At 51.8% G+C, this 15,621-nt stretch overlaps 1 protein-coding gene and 1 pseudogene across 1 annotated transcript in view; one reads left to right on the top strand and one right to left on the bottom strand.

The window, feature by feature from the left end:
• Positions 1-11,306, bottom strand: part of CDH3 (cadherin 3) — a 51,391-nt gene extending 40,085 nt beyond the window's left edge. Inside the window, exons 1-2 of the mRNA XM_032284266.1 lie at positions 10,574-11,306; positions 10,245-10,359 (exon numbers count right to left, since the gene is read on the bottom strand). Coding sequence (XP_032140157.1) covers positions 10,245-10,359; positions 10,574-10,618 — 160 coding nt within the window. The 5' untranslated portion in view covers positions 10,619-11,306. The remainder of the gene's footprint in view (positions 1-10,244; positions 10,360-10,573) is intronic.
• LOC116555559 lies at positions 3,395-5,601 on the top strand (annotated as a pseudogene).
• Positions 11,307-15,621: the final 4,315 nt, after the last annotated feature.

Here is a 15,621-nt window from a genome sequence, read left to right as displayed (position 1 = left end):
TTATACATTTTCTTTATTTTAGACAGAGTCTTGCTTTGTCGCCCAGGCTAGAGTGCTGTGGTGTGATCTCTGCTAACTGTAACCTCCACCTCCTGGGTTCAAGCGATTCTCCTACCTCAGCCTTCCTAGTTGATGGGATTACAGGTGCATGCCACCATGACTGGCTAATTTTTGTATTTTTACTAGAGACAGGGTTTCGCCATGTTGGCCAGGCTGGTTTCGAACTCCTGAGCTCAGGTGATCTGCCTGCCTTGGCCTCCCATAGTGCTGGGATTACAGGCATGAGCCATGACACCTGGTCTCTTTGGCTTTCTTTCCCAGGGTGAGGCGTTTTGGTTCACTGCCTAAGCAGCAGGTCGCCAGCACCCTTAAGTCCAGCAGACCACGGCAGCTGCAGCCTGGAGCGCATTCTGTCAGCTGGAGGAATTCGCAGATCTCTGATGCTCTGGGTAACCCAGAACAGTGAGAATGCCCAGATTTGGTTGGGGTGGGGGAGGAGGAGTGAGTGGGGAAGAGTCTGTCAAGCTCTTCCACCCAGAACAAGAGCAGGGAGGTCCTCACTGCTGGAGTCAGGTGGGGGTGGGGTGAGGAGAAGCAGAGCAGATTCTCTGCAGAGGACTGTCAGTGTGAGTGCTATCAGGCCTGGTATCTGAACCTCCCTCTTCCCTCCTATCCTAAAAGGGAGGCCAGAGGTACTGGGCAGAAGTGCCTGCCACCCCCCACCCCCCACCCCCCTGGTGATTAGCAGGGGCCTGTGAAGGGAATAGGAATTCAAAGCTCTTGGGTCACAAGTTAACTATTTCCAGTCTTCCTCTAATTTGGCTTAGGCCAGAAGACTCCAAATCTCTTTCCCTTTTCCCACCCTGATTTCCAAATGGTTAGTGCCTCACACTTAGGGGGTCACACCTCTGTTCAAATTCTGACTCCACAATTTATTAGCTGGGTGACATTAGATAAGTTACAAAATGACAAGCCGAGGTTTCCTATCCAGTTAAATGGGGCCAATTCCACCATGGGGCTTTAAGGAGGATTAAAGGGGCTTATTACGTAAAGTACACAGTGTGATTCTGGAATTCAGTAAGCTCTCAAGTGGTATCTGGCTGGTGGTGGTGATTTTTCACAGCCCTTCCTTGCCAGCCCTGCTGCCTGGGTTGGCAATGCCGGGTGACTAAATGAAATGACAAAAAGACGACTGAGGCAGGCACAGTCCTCCAGTCTGAGAAGTGGGAGGGGAGTTGAGAAGGGTTGCTGGAAGTACGGGCCAATACCCTGGTTCCAGCGAACACTTCAGAGACCCTGGCCCCCATACTGGTACAACTGGGACTTCCCCAAATACTTTGCTGCCTCTGTTATGGGGTGAGACAAATTCCAAGCAGGGCTGGACCCTGCCTGCTCCTCACTGGCTCTCCTCACCTCACACTCCATGATCCAGCCACATTAAACGTCTGCAAGTCCCTGGAACCCTCATGGTGTTCCTCTGCCAGAACACTCCACGCCACCTCTCATGCCCAACTCCCTTGCCTAATTCTTCCTCAGCTGCCAGCTTGGACATCAGTTCCTCGAGGTTTCTCCAAGAACATGTCAGCAACCCCTCCTATGTGACTCTATATCACTCCTTTCCCACCTCCCCCTCAGTCTCTTTTTTTTGAGACAGAGTCTTGCTCTGTTGCCCAGGCTGGAGTGCAGTGGCTCGATCTCGGCTTACTGCAACCTCCACCCCCTGGGTTCAAGCCATTTTCCTGTCTCAGCTTCCTGAGTAGCTGAGTTACAGGGGACTGCCACCATGCCAGGCTAATTATTTTTGTTTTTTGTTTCTTGTTTTAGTAGAGACAGGGTTTTACCATGTTGGCCAGGTTGGTTTTGAATTCCTGACCTCAAGTGATCCACCCAGCTCAGCCTCCCAAAGTGCTAGGATTACAGGCGTGAGCCACCGCTCCTGTCCCCCCTCAATCTCGTAGGTGCATATATTGTACTTACTTTGTCTCTCTACACTAGCAGTTAAGTGATCTTTGATGCTGGGAATTTTGCACATTTTGTTCACTAATGAACCCCCAGCACCTAGAAGAGTACCCGGCACTTAGTAGGTGCTCAATAAGTAGTTGTCAAATGAAGGATTTACTATTAAAATTTCCAGGTAACAGACTTGCTTCTTTCTCTAATCAGGAGTTCATTGAGGTTAAGGAGCTGTGTCCTTGCTTCCCTTGAGTATCTAGTATCCAGTAGGTATTCAGACATTTGTTGACTGAATGACCATTTCAACTTGGCTTTGGATCTCAGACACTTCACTGTTTCTATAACAAGAGAGGAACTGGATTTGAACATGTTGGCCAACTAAGAAGGCTGCTGCCCACCCACACACTGGTCAGGATCAAAATCTCCACCCAGGGCTGGGCATGGTGGCTCACACCTGTAATCCTAGCACTGTGGGAGGCTGAGGTGGGATGACTGCTTGAGGCCAGGAGTTCAAGGCCAGCCCGGGCAACACAGTGAGTCCCCTATCTTTATTATTATTTTTTTTGAGACCGAGTCTTGCTCTGTTGCCCAGGCAGGAGTGCAGTGGCACAATCTCAGCTCACTGCAACCTCTACCTCCCAAACTCAAGCAATTCTCCTGTCAGCCTCCCAAGTAGCTGGGATTATAGGTGCATGCCACCATGCCTGGCTAATTTTTGTATTTTCAGTAGAGACAGGGGTTTCACCATGTAGGCCAGGCTGGTCTTGAACTCTTGACCTCCAGTGATCCGCCCACCTTGGCTTTCCAAAGTGTTGGGATTACAGGCATAAGCCACAGCACCCAGCCGTCTCTATTTTTGTTGTTAAACAATTTGTTTTTGAGATGGAGTCTTGCTCTGTTGCCCAGGCTGGAATACAGTCACCCTATCTCTGACCTCAGCCTCTTGGGTTCAAGGGATTCTCCAGCCTCAGCCTCCAAAGTAGCTGGGATTACAGGCACACACCACCATGCCCATCTAATTTTTGTATTTTTAGTAGAGACGGGGTTTCACCATCTTGGCCAGGCTGGGCTTGAACTCCTGACTTCAGGTGATCTGCCCACCTCGGCCTCCCAAAGAGCTGAGATTACAGGCGTGAACCGCCATGCCCAGCTGCCAAAAAAAAAAAAATTTTTTTTTGTTTTAATTTAAAAATTAAGAAAAAATAAATCTCCACCCAGGAAGAAGTTCTCACTTAAGAAATTCAGGGCCCTAGGTGGCGCACGCCTGTAATCCCAGCTACTTGGGAGGCTGAGGCAGAAGAATCGCTTGAACCCACGGGGCAGAGGTTGCAGTGAGCCCAGATCACCCCATTGCATTCCAGCTTGGGCAACAAGAGCAAAACTCCATCTAGAAAAAAAAAAAAAAAAGGTAAAATAAAACAAATAAATAAATAATAAAAATAAAAAAGAAATTCAGGGCCCTTTCCAGATTCCCTTACTGTTTTAGGGGGAAGAAACAAGCATCAGGATAAGGGCAAAGAAAAGGAAGCTTTTCTCCCCGAAAACAAAGGATAAGACCAAGTACATAATAAAGACTTGCTGTCTCTTAGCATAGGGCCAGGTGAGAACCACGACTCCAGGATTATGCAAGAATCTTTCAATGATGCAGTGAAAGCAGCCAGAGGCAAGGGGATAACTGTATCATTCCCTTACAGAAAGAATAAATGCAGGGAAATTCACCTGTGGTATTCAGAAGTCATAACAGTGGTTATCTTGAGAGACGGGTTGAAATTAGGTGGGAGGGGGTATCTAAGGCCCTGGTAATGCTGTTTCTTGATCTGTGTGCCAGAAACACAGGGGTTTTATTTAAGTTTCTGTGATGTTCATCAGGCTGCACACTTATCATTTGGGCACTTTTGTCTACATTTGTGATTCTTCAATAACATTGAGTCTCTGGATGGAGATCATTCAGCATTAGGACCAAAGGCCTCAACTCACTGGAGCTGCAGAGGCCCTTCCCTCCCTCCTTCTCTTCCATCATCCTCCAAATGCTTTGTGCAGCGCTATAGTTTCTGGCCCTAGAAACTCTTTGCTTGTCATGAGCAATGCCTTCCTTGAGCAGCAGGGAGGAGAGAGCACTCTGCACTGGGTAACCTAGGAACACACCACATGAGGAGGCAGGAAGGGAGACTAGAGGTTTGAGACATGCTCCCCAGGCACAAGCTACTGGTGATGCAGGACAGTGTTCAGCAAGTAACCCTACTCTGCTGCTAAGCCAGGAGGGCAGGGGCATCACCATGGAATCCCCCTGGGCTGTGGAGGCTGAACACCAGGGTTTAAATCCTGGCCTTCTGTTCATTGTACCAGTGACCTCTCACTGAATTCCTTAACCTCATTTTACAGCTAAGTGGAAATTATCACCAACTGCTTTGCAAGGCAGCCCATAAGTACAGAAAATTACTAAATTAGGGCATATCGGTCCCATCCCAACAGTTCAGTCCTGCCGCCGCACCCACCAGCCATGAGCTCCTTGCAGTTCAACAAGGGCCTCTCCTACTGGCTCTTGGCCGAGGTCAAGAATTGGCTCCTGTCCAAATATGACCCCCAGAAGGAGGCAGAGCTCCGCAGCTGGACTGAGGGACCCAGCAGCCTCTCCATTGGCCCCAACTTTCAGAAGGGCCTGAATGACAGGATTATCTTATGCAAGCTCATGAACAAGCTACAGCCAGGCTCAGTCCCCAAGATCAATCACTCCATGCAGAACTGGTACCAGCTGGAAAACCTCTCCAACTTCATCAAAGCCATGGTCAGCTACAACATGAACCCTGTGGACCTGTTTGAGGCCACCGACGTGTTTGAGAGCAGGAACATGACGCAGGTGCAGGTGTCTCTTCTCGCCCTGGTAGGGAAGGCCAAGACTAAGGGGCTGTAGAGCGGGATGGACATCAGGGTCAAGTACTCGGAGAAGCAGAAACAGAACTTCGACAACACCACCATGAGAAGGCTGGCAGATGGGCACCAACATATGTGGTGCCAGTCGGGCATGACTGTGTATGGCACGAGGAGGCATCTCTTATCACCCCAGGAACCACATCCTGCCCACCATGGACCACTCAACCATCAGCATCCAGATGGCTACAAACAAGTGCACCAGCCAGGTGGGCATGACAGCTCCCCAGACCCGGCGGCACATCTATGACACCAAGTTGAGAACCAACAAATGTGATAACTCCTCCATGTCCCTGCAGACAGGCTACACACAGAGTGCCAACCAGAGCAGCCAGGTCTTTGGCCTCGGCCAGCAGATATATATATGATCCCAAGTACTGCCCCCAAGGCCCAGCAGCCAACAGGGCTCCCTCAGGTGCCAGCGACTGCCGAGGCCCAGGGGAAGCCCCTGAATATCCCCTTTACTTCTAGGGGGAGGCCAGCTAAGGCTCCCAGCACACTCTCCCCATATCATCTCCCTGTCTGGGCTTTGGAGTTTTTCTGTGTTTTCATCTTTTTTTTAAAAAAACTTGTTTAGTGCTAGAAATCAACCAAGGGTCTGTGAGTGGTGGCAGAGGATATGGCAGCAGGGTTTGTCCCCCCTGCCTTGGTTCCTTACAGGACTGAGCCACTGGGCCGTGGGGGAAGGGGTTAAGGCCGTATATCTCCATGTGTGTAGGATAAGGGTCCCTGCTGGCACATCCAGGTGGTGGGCCAAGCCATGCTGGGGAGAAGAGACTTGGGCAAGGGTCCCCAAAGGTTTCCAGTTGCCTCGAATCTTCCCCCTTTTGTCTGCGGATCAGTTTGTGGTTTCTGTACCCACAAAAGTTTCAAGAAGTATTTACAAAAGAAAAATGTGGCTGGGCGAGGTGGCTCATGCCTGTAATCCCAGCACTTTGGGAGGCCGAGGTGGGCAGATCACTTGAGGTGGGGAGTTCGAGACCAGCCAGACCAACATGGAGAAACTCTGTCTCTACTAAAAACTCATAATTAGCCAGGCATGGAGGTGAATGCCTATAATCTCAGCTACTCCGGAGGCTGAGGCAGAGAATTGCTTGAACCCGGAAGGCAGAGTTTGCAGTGAGCCAAGATCGTGCCATTGCATTCCAGTCTGGGCAACAAGAGTGAAACTCTGTCTCAAAAAAAAAAAAAAGAAAAAAAAAAAAAAAGAAGAAGAAGAAGAAGAAAAATATACTTTTTACCCCGAGGAATGAGGTGGGGCCAGTGGAGAGGGTACTGGGAAATGGGTCCCCTGGGAGAGGGGTCTTGGCCATGATGCTAAAATATCTCAGGCTTCTGAGTGGCTGGATTTCTCTAGAACCCTCAGACCAACAGATCTCAGACGCTCAGGCCTGCCCAAGGGGCTGGTGGGGAAACTGAGGCCCTTATAAGGAAGTAGAATTCTGAGTTGTTGGGGCTAAGCCTGACCCCCCTCCATGCTAACCACGGCCACTGTGGTCCTCAGCAGGTTTTTTGTTTGTTTTTGAGACAGAGTCTCACTTTGTTGCCCAGGCTGGAGTGCAGTGGCATGATCTCGGCTCACTGCAACCTCTGCCTCCTAGGCTCAAGCAATTCTTTTGAGAGACCTCAGCCTCTCAAGTATCTGGGATTACAGGCGCATGCCACCACACCCCACCAATGTTCATATTTTTAGTAGAGATGGGATTTCACCATGTTGGCCAGGCTGGTCTCAAACTCCTGGCCTTAGGTCATCCACCCGTCTTGGCCTCCCAAAGTGCTAGGATTACAGGTGTCAGCCACCGCGCCTGGCCCCTCAGTAGGTTTTAAGGAGCCCCCAGCCCTCCTTCTCCCCTTCTGGGCCTGAGCAGCTATACTGCTTCATCTCCCCTGGCCACATGCCCTGCCAAGTACTGCACAGGGACCCCCACCCCAGGGCCCTGCACCATGAGGTAATGTGAAATACCGACTGTGGACAAAACGAAATAAAACCTTTGTTAGGGAGGGAGGGAGGAAGGGAGGGAGGGAAGGAAGGAAGGAAGGAAGGAAGGAAGGAAGGAAGGAAGGAAGGAAGGAAGGAAGGAGGGAAAGAAGGAAGGAAGGAAGGAAAGAAGGAAGGAAGGAAGGAAGGAAGGAAATAAATTGCTAAATTAGACTGTAAGCTCCCCAAGGGCAGGGACTTTGTTTTGCTCATTGCTTTAGTGGAACACCCCTCCACTGTCTGCTTCCAGACCACACTCGAAGGAAGATGGTCCCCAGACTGTGGGATTGGGATGGGGGAATGTTCCTGCTCCCCTTCCCTCCAGATTAACCTTTCCTCTTAAGCTAGTCAAGCCCCCTCACTTGGGTCCTTAGAGAATAAACCCAAACCACTTTCATCTACATGAATATTTCTGGAAAACTCTAAAACAGCAACAAAATAAATGACTAAGCACTTTTGGGTTGGGGTCAAGAGGGCGTATTATTTACAGCTGTGGGATTCAGGCATCCAACATTCCACCCTCTCCACTCAGGCTCTACTTTCTGGTAGTAAAAAATGCCAGGGAGCCGGGCACAGTGGACCATACCTGTAATCTCAGTGCTTGGAGGCTGTGGTGGGAAGACTGCTTGGGCTCAGGAATTTGTGACCAGTCTGGGCAACAGAGTGAGACCCCGTCTCTACAAAAAATTAAAAATTAGCCGGGTGTGGTAACACATGTGTGGTCTCAGCTACTTGGGAGGCTGAAGTAGGAGGATCACTAGAGCCCAGGAGGTAGAGGCTGCAGTAAGCTGTGATTGCGCCACTGCATTCCAGCCTGGGCTGAGATAGAGCAATACCCTATCTCAAAAAAAAAAAAAAGCCAGGGAACTCAAGAGTCAGAAATTTCCATTCAAATCCCAGCTGATCACTGCAATGATGACTTGGTGAAGCCACTGTCACTCAGCCTTCATCTATAAAATGGGCCACCCTTCACAAGGTTGCCATAATCCATGCAGATACCTACTGGGCATCCTGTAAGGTGCCAGGTCCTGGACATATACCAAGAGGTAAGAGTTGTGTCTGTCACCCTTAAAGAAGTTCACGAGCTGTTTGTCTTATGAATCCAATCCATTAAGCTGTGCCTCTGTTTCTCCACCCTCAGAACCTCAGGCAAGGCTACACTACCGGGTTTCTGAAGTTCAAAACCGCTGAGATTAAGAGCTCAACTTGTTTAATATTTACCTTACCTGCTTCAAGGGAATGTTAGGATAAAGCAAGCTCAGAGTTGCAGCAGGGCTTTGAAGAGGAGGATGCACATACAAACAAGGCATTAATTACATCAGATCAGTTCTTTGAGCTGAACTTCATAGACACCCTTGATATTCATAACCCAGGGCGAACAACAGGGGCGATTGTTCCTTAGCAATATGGAAACTTGTCTGCTTGGCTAAACTTAGAGTGTATATGTTCCTGCAGGATGACCCTTTCAACGTGGCTGGATCCAGGCTGGGCTCTGTGTTTGGAGGTTGATGAACTACGGTGGAGTGATAGAAAAGTGCCCGCTGAAGATCATGTGGAGAAATCGCGAAATTTTTTGTTGGGAAGTCCCAATTTATGGGGACCAACTGGACCCAGAAATTCAATTTTACTTAAAGAAAGCAGCAGCCCATGCCACCGGAAGGCTACTCGAAGAATCAGCCATGTGGCAGGGAGTTTCAAGGTGCGCCAAAGCGCATTAAGCCACCCTTTGTTGTGTAACCCAGGTGTGCTGCTGGCACAAACACCATTTTTACAACCGTAAAGCAGACATCCGAGAACGCTGAATTTCCTCTAAAGGTTTAAAATGCCTGACGTCATCGTGAAGCACTCGCTAACCCAACCATGAAACCGAAAACCTGATCACCGCTTCCCCCCAAAACCTCAAGCCTAGTGAAGTGACAGCTAATCTGATATTTCTTGCTTCAGTAGGAAAGATAAGGTACAGACAGCACTCAGAGCTATAGCCTGCTCTGGAGACTGCAGTCAGAGAAATTTGACAATGGGGATAGTCTGGTTAGCAATAAGGCTTCCTCAGGGAGCCGGAATTGGTTTTGGGGCCCTGCCCGAGTTCACATTTTTACAGGTTGGCTGAGTTGCAGTTTGTTAGCCAGCCAGTAATAAACCCCTGTGCAAGAATTTAAAGTTTATGAGGCATGGCTTCTTAATGCCTCTCCTCGGCTCCCTACAGCCAAGGGCTTAAGGAGCCTGGCCTAGCCTGGGTGTTAATTGTTTTGGCAATCTACAGAGTTATTTGGGGAAAGAATTTTTTAAAAAGGGCTTCCACAGACTCAAGGTCCTCAATCCTCTTTTAGAGAAATAAAAGAGAGCCACTCTGTCCTCTAGGCATTCACATTCAAGCAGTGGGAATTTGTGCCTGGGGTGAGGAGTATGCAGATGGAGACTTTAGAAGAATGCTAGGTAGCAATGGTTCTCAATGTTTTGAAAGCCAGGTAAGCTACAGTTCCACCCCCCACCCCCAAAATGGGAGAAAGCCACCCACTAGCCAGCAACCCCATGGGTCTCATAACACAGTGGTTCTCCTCACTAAAGTGGCACCCCCGCCCTCAGGTTTTTGAACTTGGGATAGGGTGGGGAGGAGTAACTGAGGGATCAAAAATGTGCTTTGATCTCCCGTCCATCGCCCCCATAGCCCAAGGCCTGCCAGCTTGGGACACTCTCCCCCGCAACTCCCCCCAGTGACCTAGCATCCCAGACGCTGGGGACCTAGGGCCCTAGACGCTGGAGACCCGGTTGTCCCGTAGGTGATGGCCCCAGCCCAGGTGTGCCAGGGCCGTTTCCAGGAAGGCTGCAAGGGCGCAGGCCCTCCGGAAAGGGCAGGGTTAAGAGTGCATTCCAGCTGCCGAGGAAGAAGGGGGGCGGGGTAGGGGAGCGCGGAGAAGAGAAACAGACCCAGTCTGTCTGTCGGAGACACAAAGCACGGTTCACAAAGGGGGCCCGAGAGGGGCGAAAGGGGCTGCCCAGGGCAAGGCTCATCCCCACACCTGCGAGGGGGTTGGGGGAAGAATGTGGCCGGCGCATTCCTCTGCTGGAGCCAGCGGAGGAGAACTCCCCACGTCGAGACTGGGTGAGGGGCTCAGCCATCCGGCACCCCGGAGGAGGGGGTCAAGGTAGGAAGTGACTACCGGACTAGGGGGTGGATGTTTCAGGCGCTCTGCTGCCCAGCCTTCTCTGTCAGCCATCACCCCCAATCCCAGTCATTCCCCCCTCCAAAGACGAGTTCCGCGTCTCCCTCGGACCTGAGGTGACGCCAGGAGTCCCTTGCCCCGGCCCGAACACCCCTCGAGCGGGCCACACCAGAGCGATCACGTGCGGCGCCTGCCCCGCGGTTCCACCCGGAGGGTCTTACCTTTCCCCAGCGCCTGACCGGGTTCCTGCTCCGCGCCTCCCGCCTCCAAGGTCACTTCAGCCTCCCCGAAGCCCACCCGGCACGGCTCAGAGGCCGCGCACTGCAGCCAGCAAACCTGCGCCGAAGGGCAGAGCGGGAAGAGGGAGGCTGGGTCACAGGCGTGCCCGGCCCTGTACTCCCAACCTGCGGGGTTCTCCCGGGCCCTCCGGGACTCCCTTGGCCCCAGGTAGTGCAGCCCGGAGTTCTCCCAGGCGCCACCTCCCCGTGCGGACCCCGCCAGTCCCCGAGGGAGAGGTCCCAGCCGGGGCCAGGGCAAGGCTGTAGAGTACCTGGAGGAGGAGGAGAGACGCGAGAGGTCCACGAGGGAGCCCCATGGCTGGAGAGAGAGGGGTGAGGCAGCTGCCGCGACGGCGAGCCGCTGCTCCGCTCAGCTCTTGCTCCTTTGAGCACCGCGGTACGCGGGAGTGAGCGGGAGGAGGCCAGGTGAGCGCAGGTGGGTTCTGATTGGTCCAGCGCCACGAGGTTCCGCCCCTTCGCAGGTGGGACAGCTGCGGGTGCGGTTGAGGCCCCAGCGAACCCCTCCGAGCCTCCCGGAGGCCCTCCTTCGCTCTCCTGGTTTTTCTGGAGCTTTTCTCGGCAGGGACTCAGCCCCTGTCTCGCAGTTCTGGGTTCGAGGAGAAAAGAACACCCAGCACACTCAGCCTCCGCAGTGTGGGAAGAGAAGTGTTTCCTTGCCTTGCGGCTAAAGCGGAAAAAAAGTGGAGACGCATCTGAAGTCGACTGAAAACAGAGGCTCCGCATTCATGCTCCCCGGAGGCGCTGTTATCCCAAAGCTTTGATGCGGGACCGTGTGTCCTCCCACACCAGCTGCAGGGGGGCCGCTCAAGACTCTTTCTGCACCTTCCATGCCAGCCCGCCGAGAGGATACTCCGGGGTTTAAAACTAGCAGGTCCCGAGGGACCGCGTTACTGAATTGGATTCAACTTCCCCATATTTTTATTATTTTATTTTATTTATTTATATTTTTGGAAACAGGGTCTCACTCTGCCGCCCTGGAATGCAGTGGCGTGATCTCGGCTCAGCGCGGCCTCGACCTCCCAGGGTCAAGTGATTCTTCTGCCTCAGCTCCCGCGTAGCTGACACTACAGGCTCGCGCCACCACACCCGGCTAACTTTTTAAAAAATTTTGTAGAGATGGGGTGGGTGGGGGGTTTCCCTATGTTGCCCAGGCTGGTCTCGAACTAGTGGAAAGCGATCCTTCGCCTCCCAGTGTGCTCAGGTTACAGGCCTGAGCCGCCGCATCCTGTCCACTGCTTCCATTTTACAGCGAAACAAATGGAAGCTAGGAGAGAAAGTCCCAGAGTTTGGAAGCTGTAGTGGTGCCAAAGGGTGTGAGCTAAAAGCGCGGTTATTAGTCCCATAACCTCCAGCACCCCAAGCCCCCATGTAAATAACGCTTTCTCAACTTCCTGTAAAATGTAAATAAAGGCCATTGTTAAAACGCAGAGGTTTTGAAATTGGTCTGAAATACTGTGTATAATCTGACTAAAAACTGCTTGCTGTGCAAAGTAGCCTCCAGAGTCTTTCTTCGAAAACAGCTCTCCCACACTCTTCCTAGGAGATAAACGCCAGACCTGGGATTCGTTCCTCTAGGTTACTCTCATTCCACTACATTAGACATGAAGTGCTTTTCCTCTTTGCCGCAAACATGTGGGCCCTGGCCATAAAAATGATCCTTAGTCTAAATCACTACTCCGCATGCCCTTCCCCACGGAGCTGAGCTTTCCTGGCCAGCCTCTCTCGCCGGTCCCCTCACTCATCCCCCGCCTTCTCTTGCTGCCTCGAGAAGCCCTGGATGCTGCCTCCTGGTCCTTCTCTCTCCTCCTCCCCAGCTCAGATATAGGGGTTTGAGGAACTAACTGGAAGGGATTTTTGTTTGTTTTTTGTTTTTTGAGATGAAGTTTCACTGTCGCCCCCTGCCGTGGAGGGATCTTGGCTCACCGCAACCTCCACCTCCCAGGTTCAAGTGACTCTCCTGCCTTAGCCTCCCGAGTAGCTGGGATTACAGGCGACCGCCACCATGCCCCGCTAATTTTTGTATTTTTAGTAGAGAGGGGTTTTCACCATATTAGCCAGGCTGGTCTCGAACTCCCGACCTAAGGTGATCCGCCCGCCTTGGCCTCCCAAAGTCCTGGGATTACAAGCGTAAGCCACTGTGCCTGGCTTGGAGTTTTAAATGATAGCTTCTTTGACCTTCAAGCGCTAACCTGGTAACCTACCCGTCCTCCTTCCCGCCAGGCCTGTGGCTAAGCGATGGACTGCTTGAGTTGCTATGGTGGGGGTCTTGCTCTCAGGCCTAGCATGGGCTCTAAGCCGGCCCCGCCTGAGTTCAAACTCGGGTCCCACCCCTTAGTAGCGCTGAAGCCTCTGGCAAGTAAAATGAACCCCTTGGGCCTCAGTTCTGCATCTGTGAAATGGGGCTGCTATGATCTTAATATTTTATCCTCTCATAGATGAATATTAAATAAATTAGCAGGTTTAAAACGCTAAACTCAGTACCTGGCACAGAGCGAGTGCCCAAATACTGCCTGGTATTAATGCTCTCAGATGCCTGGCTCTTTCTAGCACCCCCACATCCCCCGAATTAGGAGAATGAGAAGCTTCGTCATCCTCCAATTTCATGGCTGAGGGTACAACGAGCAACTGGCATCTGGTACCACGAGAGCACTCCCTTATCCGGCGGCTGAGACTAGCAGCTGGGGCTGGGACTGAGGCTGGGAGTGGACCACGCTGGGGGAAAGCCTGGGGCTGCTTACCGAACTCCGCCCCTCCCGGCCTGGATCTCCCGTAGGGAGCTTCCCAGGCTCTAGGGGAAGTAGGTCTCTGCGCATCCGCGCGGCGCAACCGGAGTGGGCCCCAGACTGGACAGGATGGCCAGGCCTACCATCGCCTCGCTGGTTCCCTCGCGCCCGCCCGGAGCCAGACGAAGCCATTAGGCGGACGGTTAAATACAAACGAGCCTCGGGATACAGGCCCTAATTAAGTAAACACCCGACTGGAGGGCTGTTAAGCGCGCTCATTTCCGCCTCCTTCCCGGGCACTCAGCATTCCGGCGGAGGGGAGCAAAGATTGGAGAGTCAGCTCTTCTGCCTGCGACGCGGACCGCACCGCTCCCTTCTCCTTAGCTCCCCTTGTAGGTCATTCACTCATTCATTCATTTCATAAACATTTGCTGACAGCCGGCGATGTGCCAACCACTTCAGATACAACAGTGAACAAACATCCCTGCGCCCTCGGACTTGCCATCCAGTGTGGAGGGTAGAGGAAAGTGAAGAAATAAGTGGAAATACAATATGTTAGATGGTAACGTGCGCTGTGTACAAGAACAAGGACGCAGTCGGGGGCGGGGCTGTGGTTCACGCCTGTAATCCTATTTAGGAGGCTGAGGTGGGTGGATGGCTTGAGCCTAGGAGTTTGAGACCAGCCTGTGCAACACATATCGAGACACCCGTCTCTACAAAAAATACGAGAAAAAAAAATTATCCAGGCCTGCTGGCAAGGACCTGTAGTCCCAGCTACTCAGGAGGCTGAAGCGGGAGGATAGCTTGAGCCCAAGAGGTTGAGGCTGCAGTGAACTATGATCGCACCACTGTATTCCAGCCTGCTTTATTTTTTGAGGAGCCACCAGACTGTTTTCCATAGCGACTACGCCATTTTTTTTTTTTTTTTTTTTTTTTTTTTTTTGAGACAGTTTCGCTAAGTCGCCAGCTGCCAGGCTGGAGTACAGTGGCGCGATCAAGGCTCACTGCAGCCTTTGCCTCCCGGGTTCCAGCTATTCTCCTGCCTCAGCCTTCCGGCAGCTGGGACTACAGGCGCAAGCCACCATGCCCAGCTAATTTTTGTATTTTTGTATTTTCACCATGTTGGCCAGGCTGGTCTCGAATTCCTGACCTCAAGTGATCTGCCCGCCCTGGCCTCCCAAAGTGCTGGGATTACAGGCGTGAGCCACCACGCTTGGCTGCGACTGGGCCATTTTACATTCCTACCAGCAGCACAGAGTGAGACCCTATCTCAAAAAAGCGGGGGAGGGAGAGATTGGGATTGGAATTAGAAATTGGAAATACTGTAAAGTGATTCACAGGTGTTCTAGTCAGGGTCTAGCAGGAAACAGAATAGAACTCAAGAGGTTTAAGTCTTAAGGAAGGGACTAGAAAAATACGCAGGGTTCAGCGAATCCGGACAACAGGGTTGTTGAGGCACCAGAGACAAGCAAGAGCTGGAAGGCATGACTATTTTGAGGACTGAGGACAGAGAGGCAATCCTGTTATTGGAAGTCCGAGGATAAGGGGATAGGGTAGTGTGGGATCCGTTCCCAAATGCAGCTGTGGTCAAGGAAGGCGCAGCCCCAGCCCAGAGCAGAGCAGGGAAAGTGCAGGAGAAAAATACCCAGCGTCTCCCCCTATTGCATTTCATCTCCTGGTGGCACCTCCCATTCACCGAACCCACTCAGAAGCCTGAGGCAAAAAAGCCCAGGTGCTTTCTATAGGGGTTATTCTCCTCAGACTCAGGAGAGGGTACAGAAGGGCAAAAAATGGATGGGAGCTGGGAGAGCAAACAAGAAAGCCCAGAGGCCTTCCTCAGAAAGTGGCATTTGAACAAAGACTTGAAGGAAGTGAATGAACCATGCTACAGCTAAGGCTATCCAAAGAAAGGGCATTCCAGGCAGAGAAAACAGGGCAGAGGTCCCGAGGCAGTGGATTACTTGGAACAGCAAGAAAGCCAGTGGCTGGAGTAGAGAGAGCAAGTAGGAAGTGAGTCGGAGTATGGGAGGATGGGGAGCACACCTTATAGAGCCCTGTAGGCCATGGTAAGAACTTTGGCTTCTACTTGGGGAAGGAGGAGAGGCAGCCACTCACTATTGGTTTTGTGCAGAGCAGTGATGTTGAGAAAATGACAAGGGACCAGGGAATCAGGGAGGCTGGCGGGGGCTCCACTGCAGTTATCCAGTCAGAAGAGGAAATGGCTTGGTTCAAGTTGGTCATTATGGAGTGGGTCTAAAACAGGCTTTTTCTTTGAGACAGGGTCTGGTTCTGCCACCCCGAGAGTGCAGTGGCATGATCACATCTCACTGCAGCTTCAGCCTAACAGGCTCAAGCGCAATCCTCCCACCTCATCCTTCCAAGTAGCTGGAAATAGAGGCGTGTGCCATCATGCCAGGCTAATTATTATTATTATTTTTAAGATGGAATCTTGCTCTGTCGCCAATGCTGGAATGCAGTGGCACTATCTGGGATCACTGCAACCTCTACCTCCTAGGTTCAAGCGATTCTCCTGCCTCAGCCTCCCAAGTAGCTGGGATTACAGGGGCACCACCACG

The sequence above is a fragment of the Sapajus apella genome, unplaced genomic scaffold (assembly GCF_009761245.1).
Source record: "Sapajus apella isolate SASKATOON/1434 unplaced genomic scaffold, GSC_monkey_1.0 scaffold15, whole genome shotgun sequence".
Lineage (NCBI taxonomy): Eukaryota > Metazoa > Chordata > Mammalia > Primates > Cebidae > Sapajus > Sapajus apella.
The sequence above is the reverse complement of the archived record's forward strand: the minus strand, read 5'-3'. Positions and strand labels throughout refer to the sequence as shown.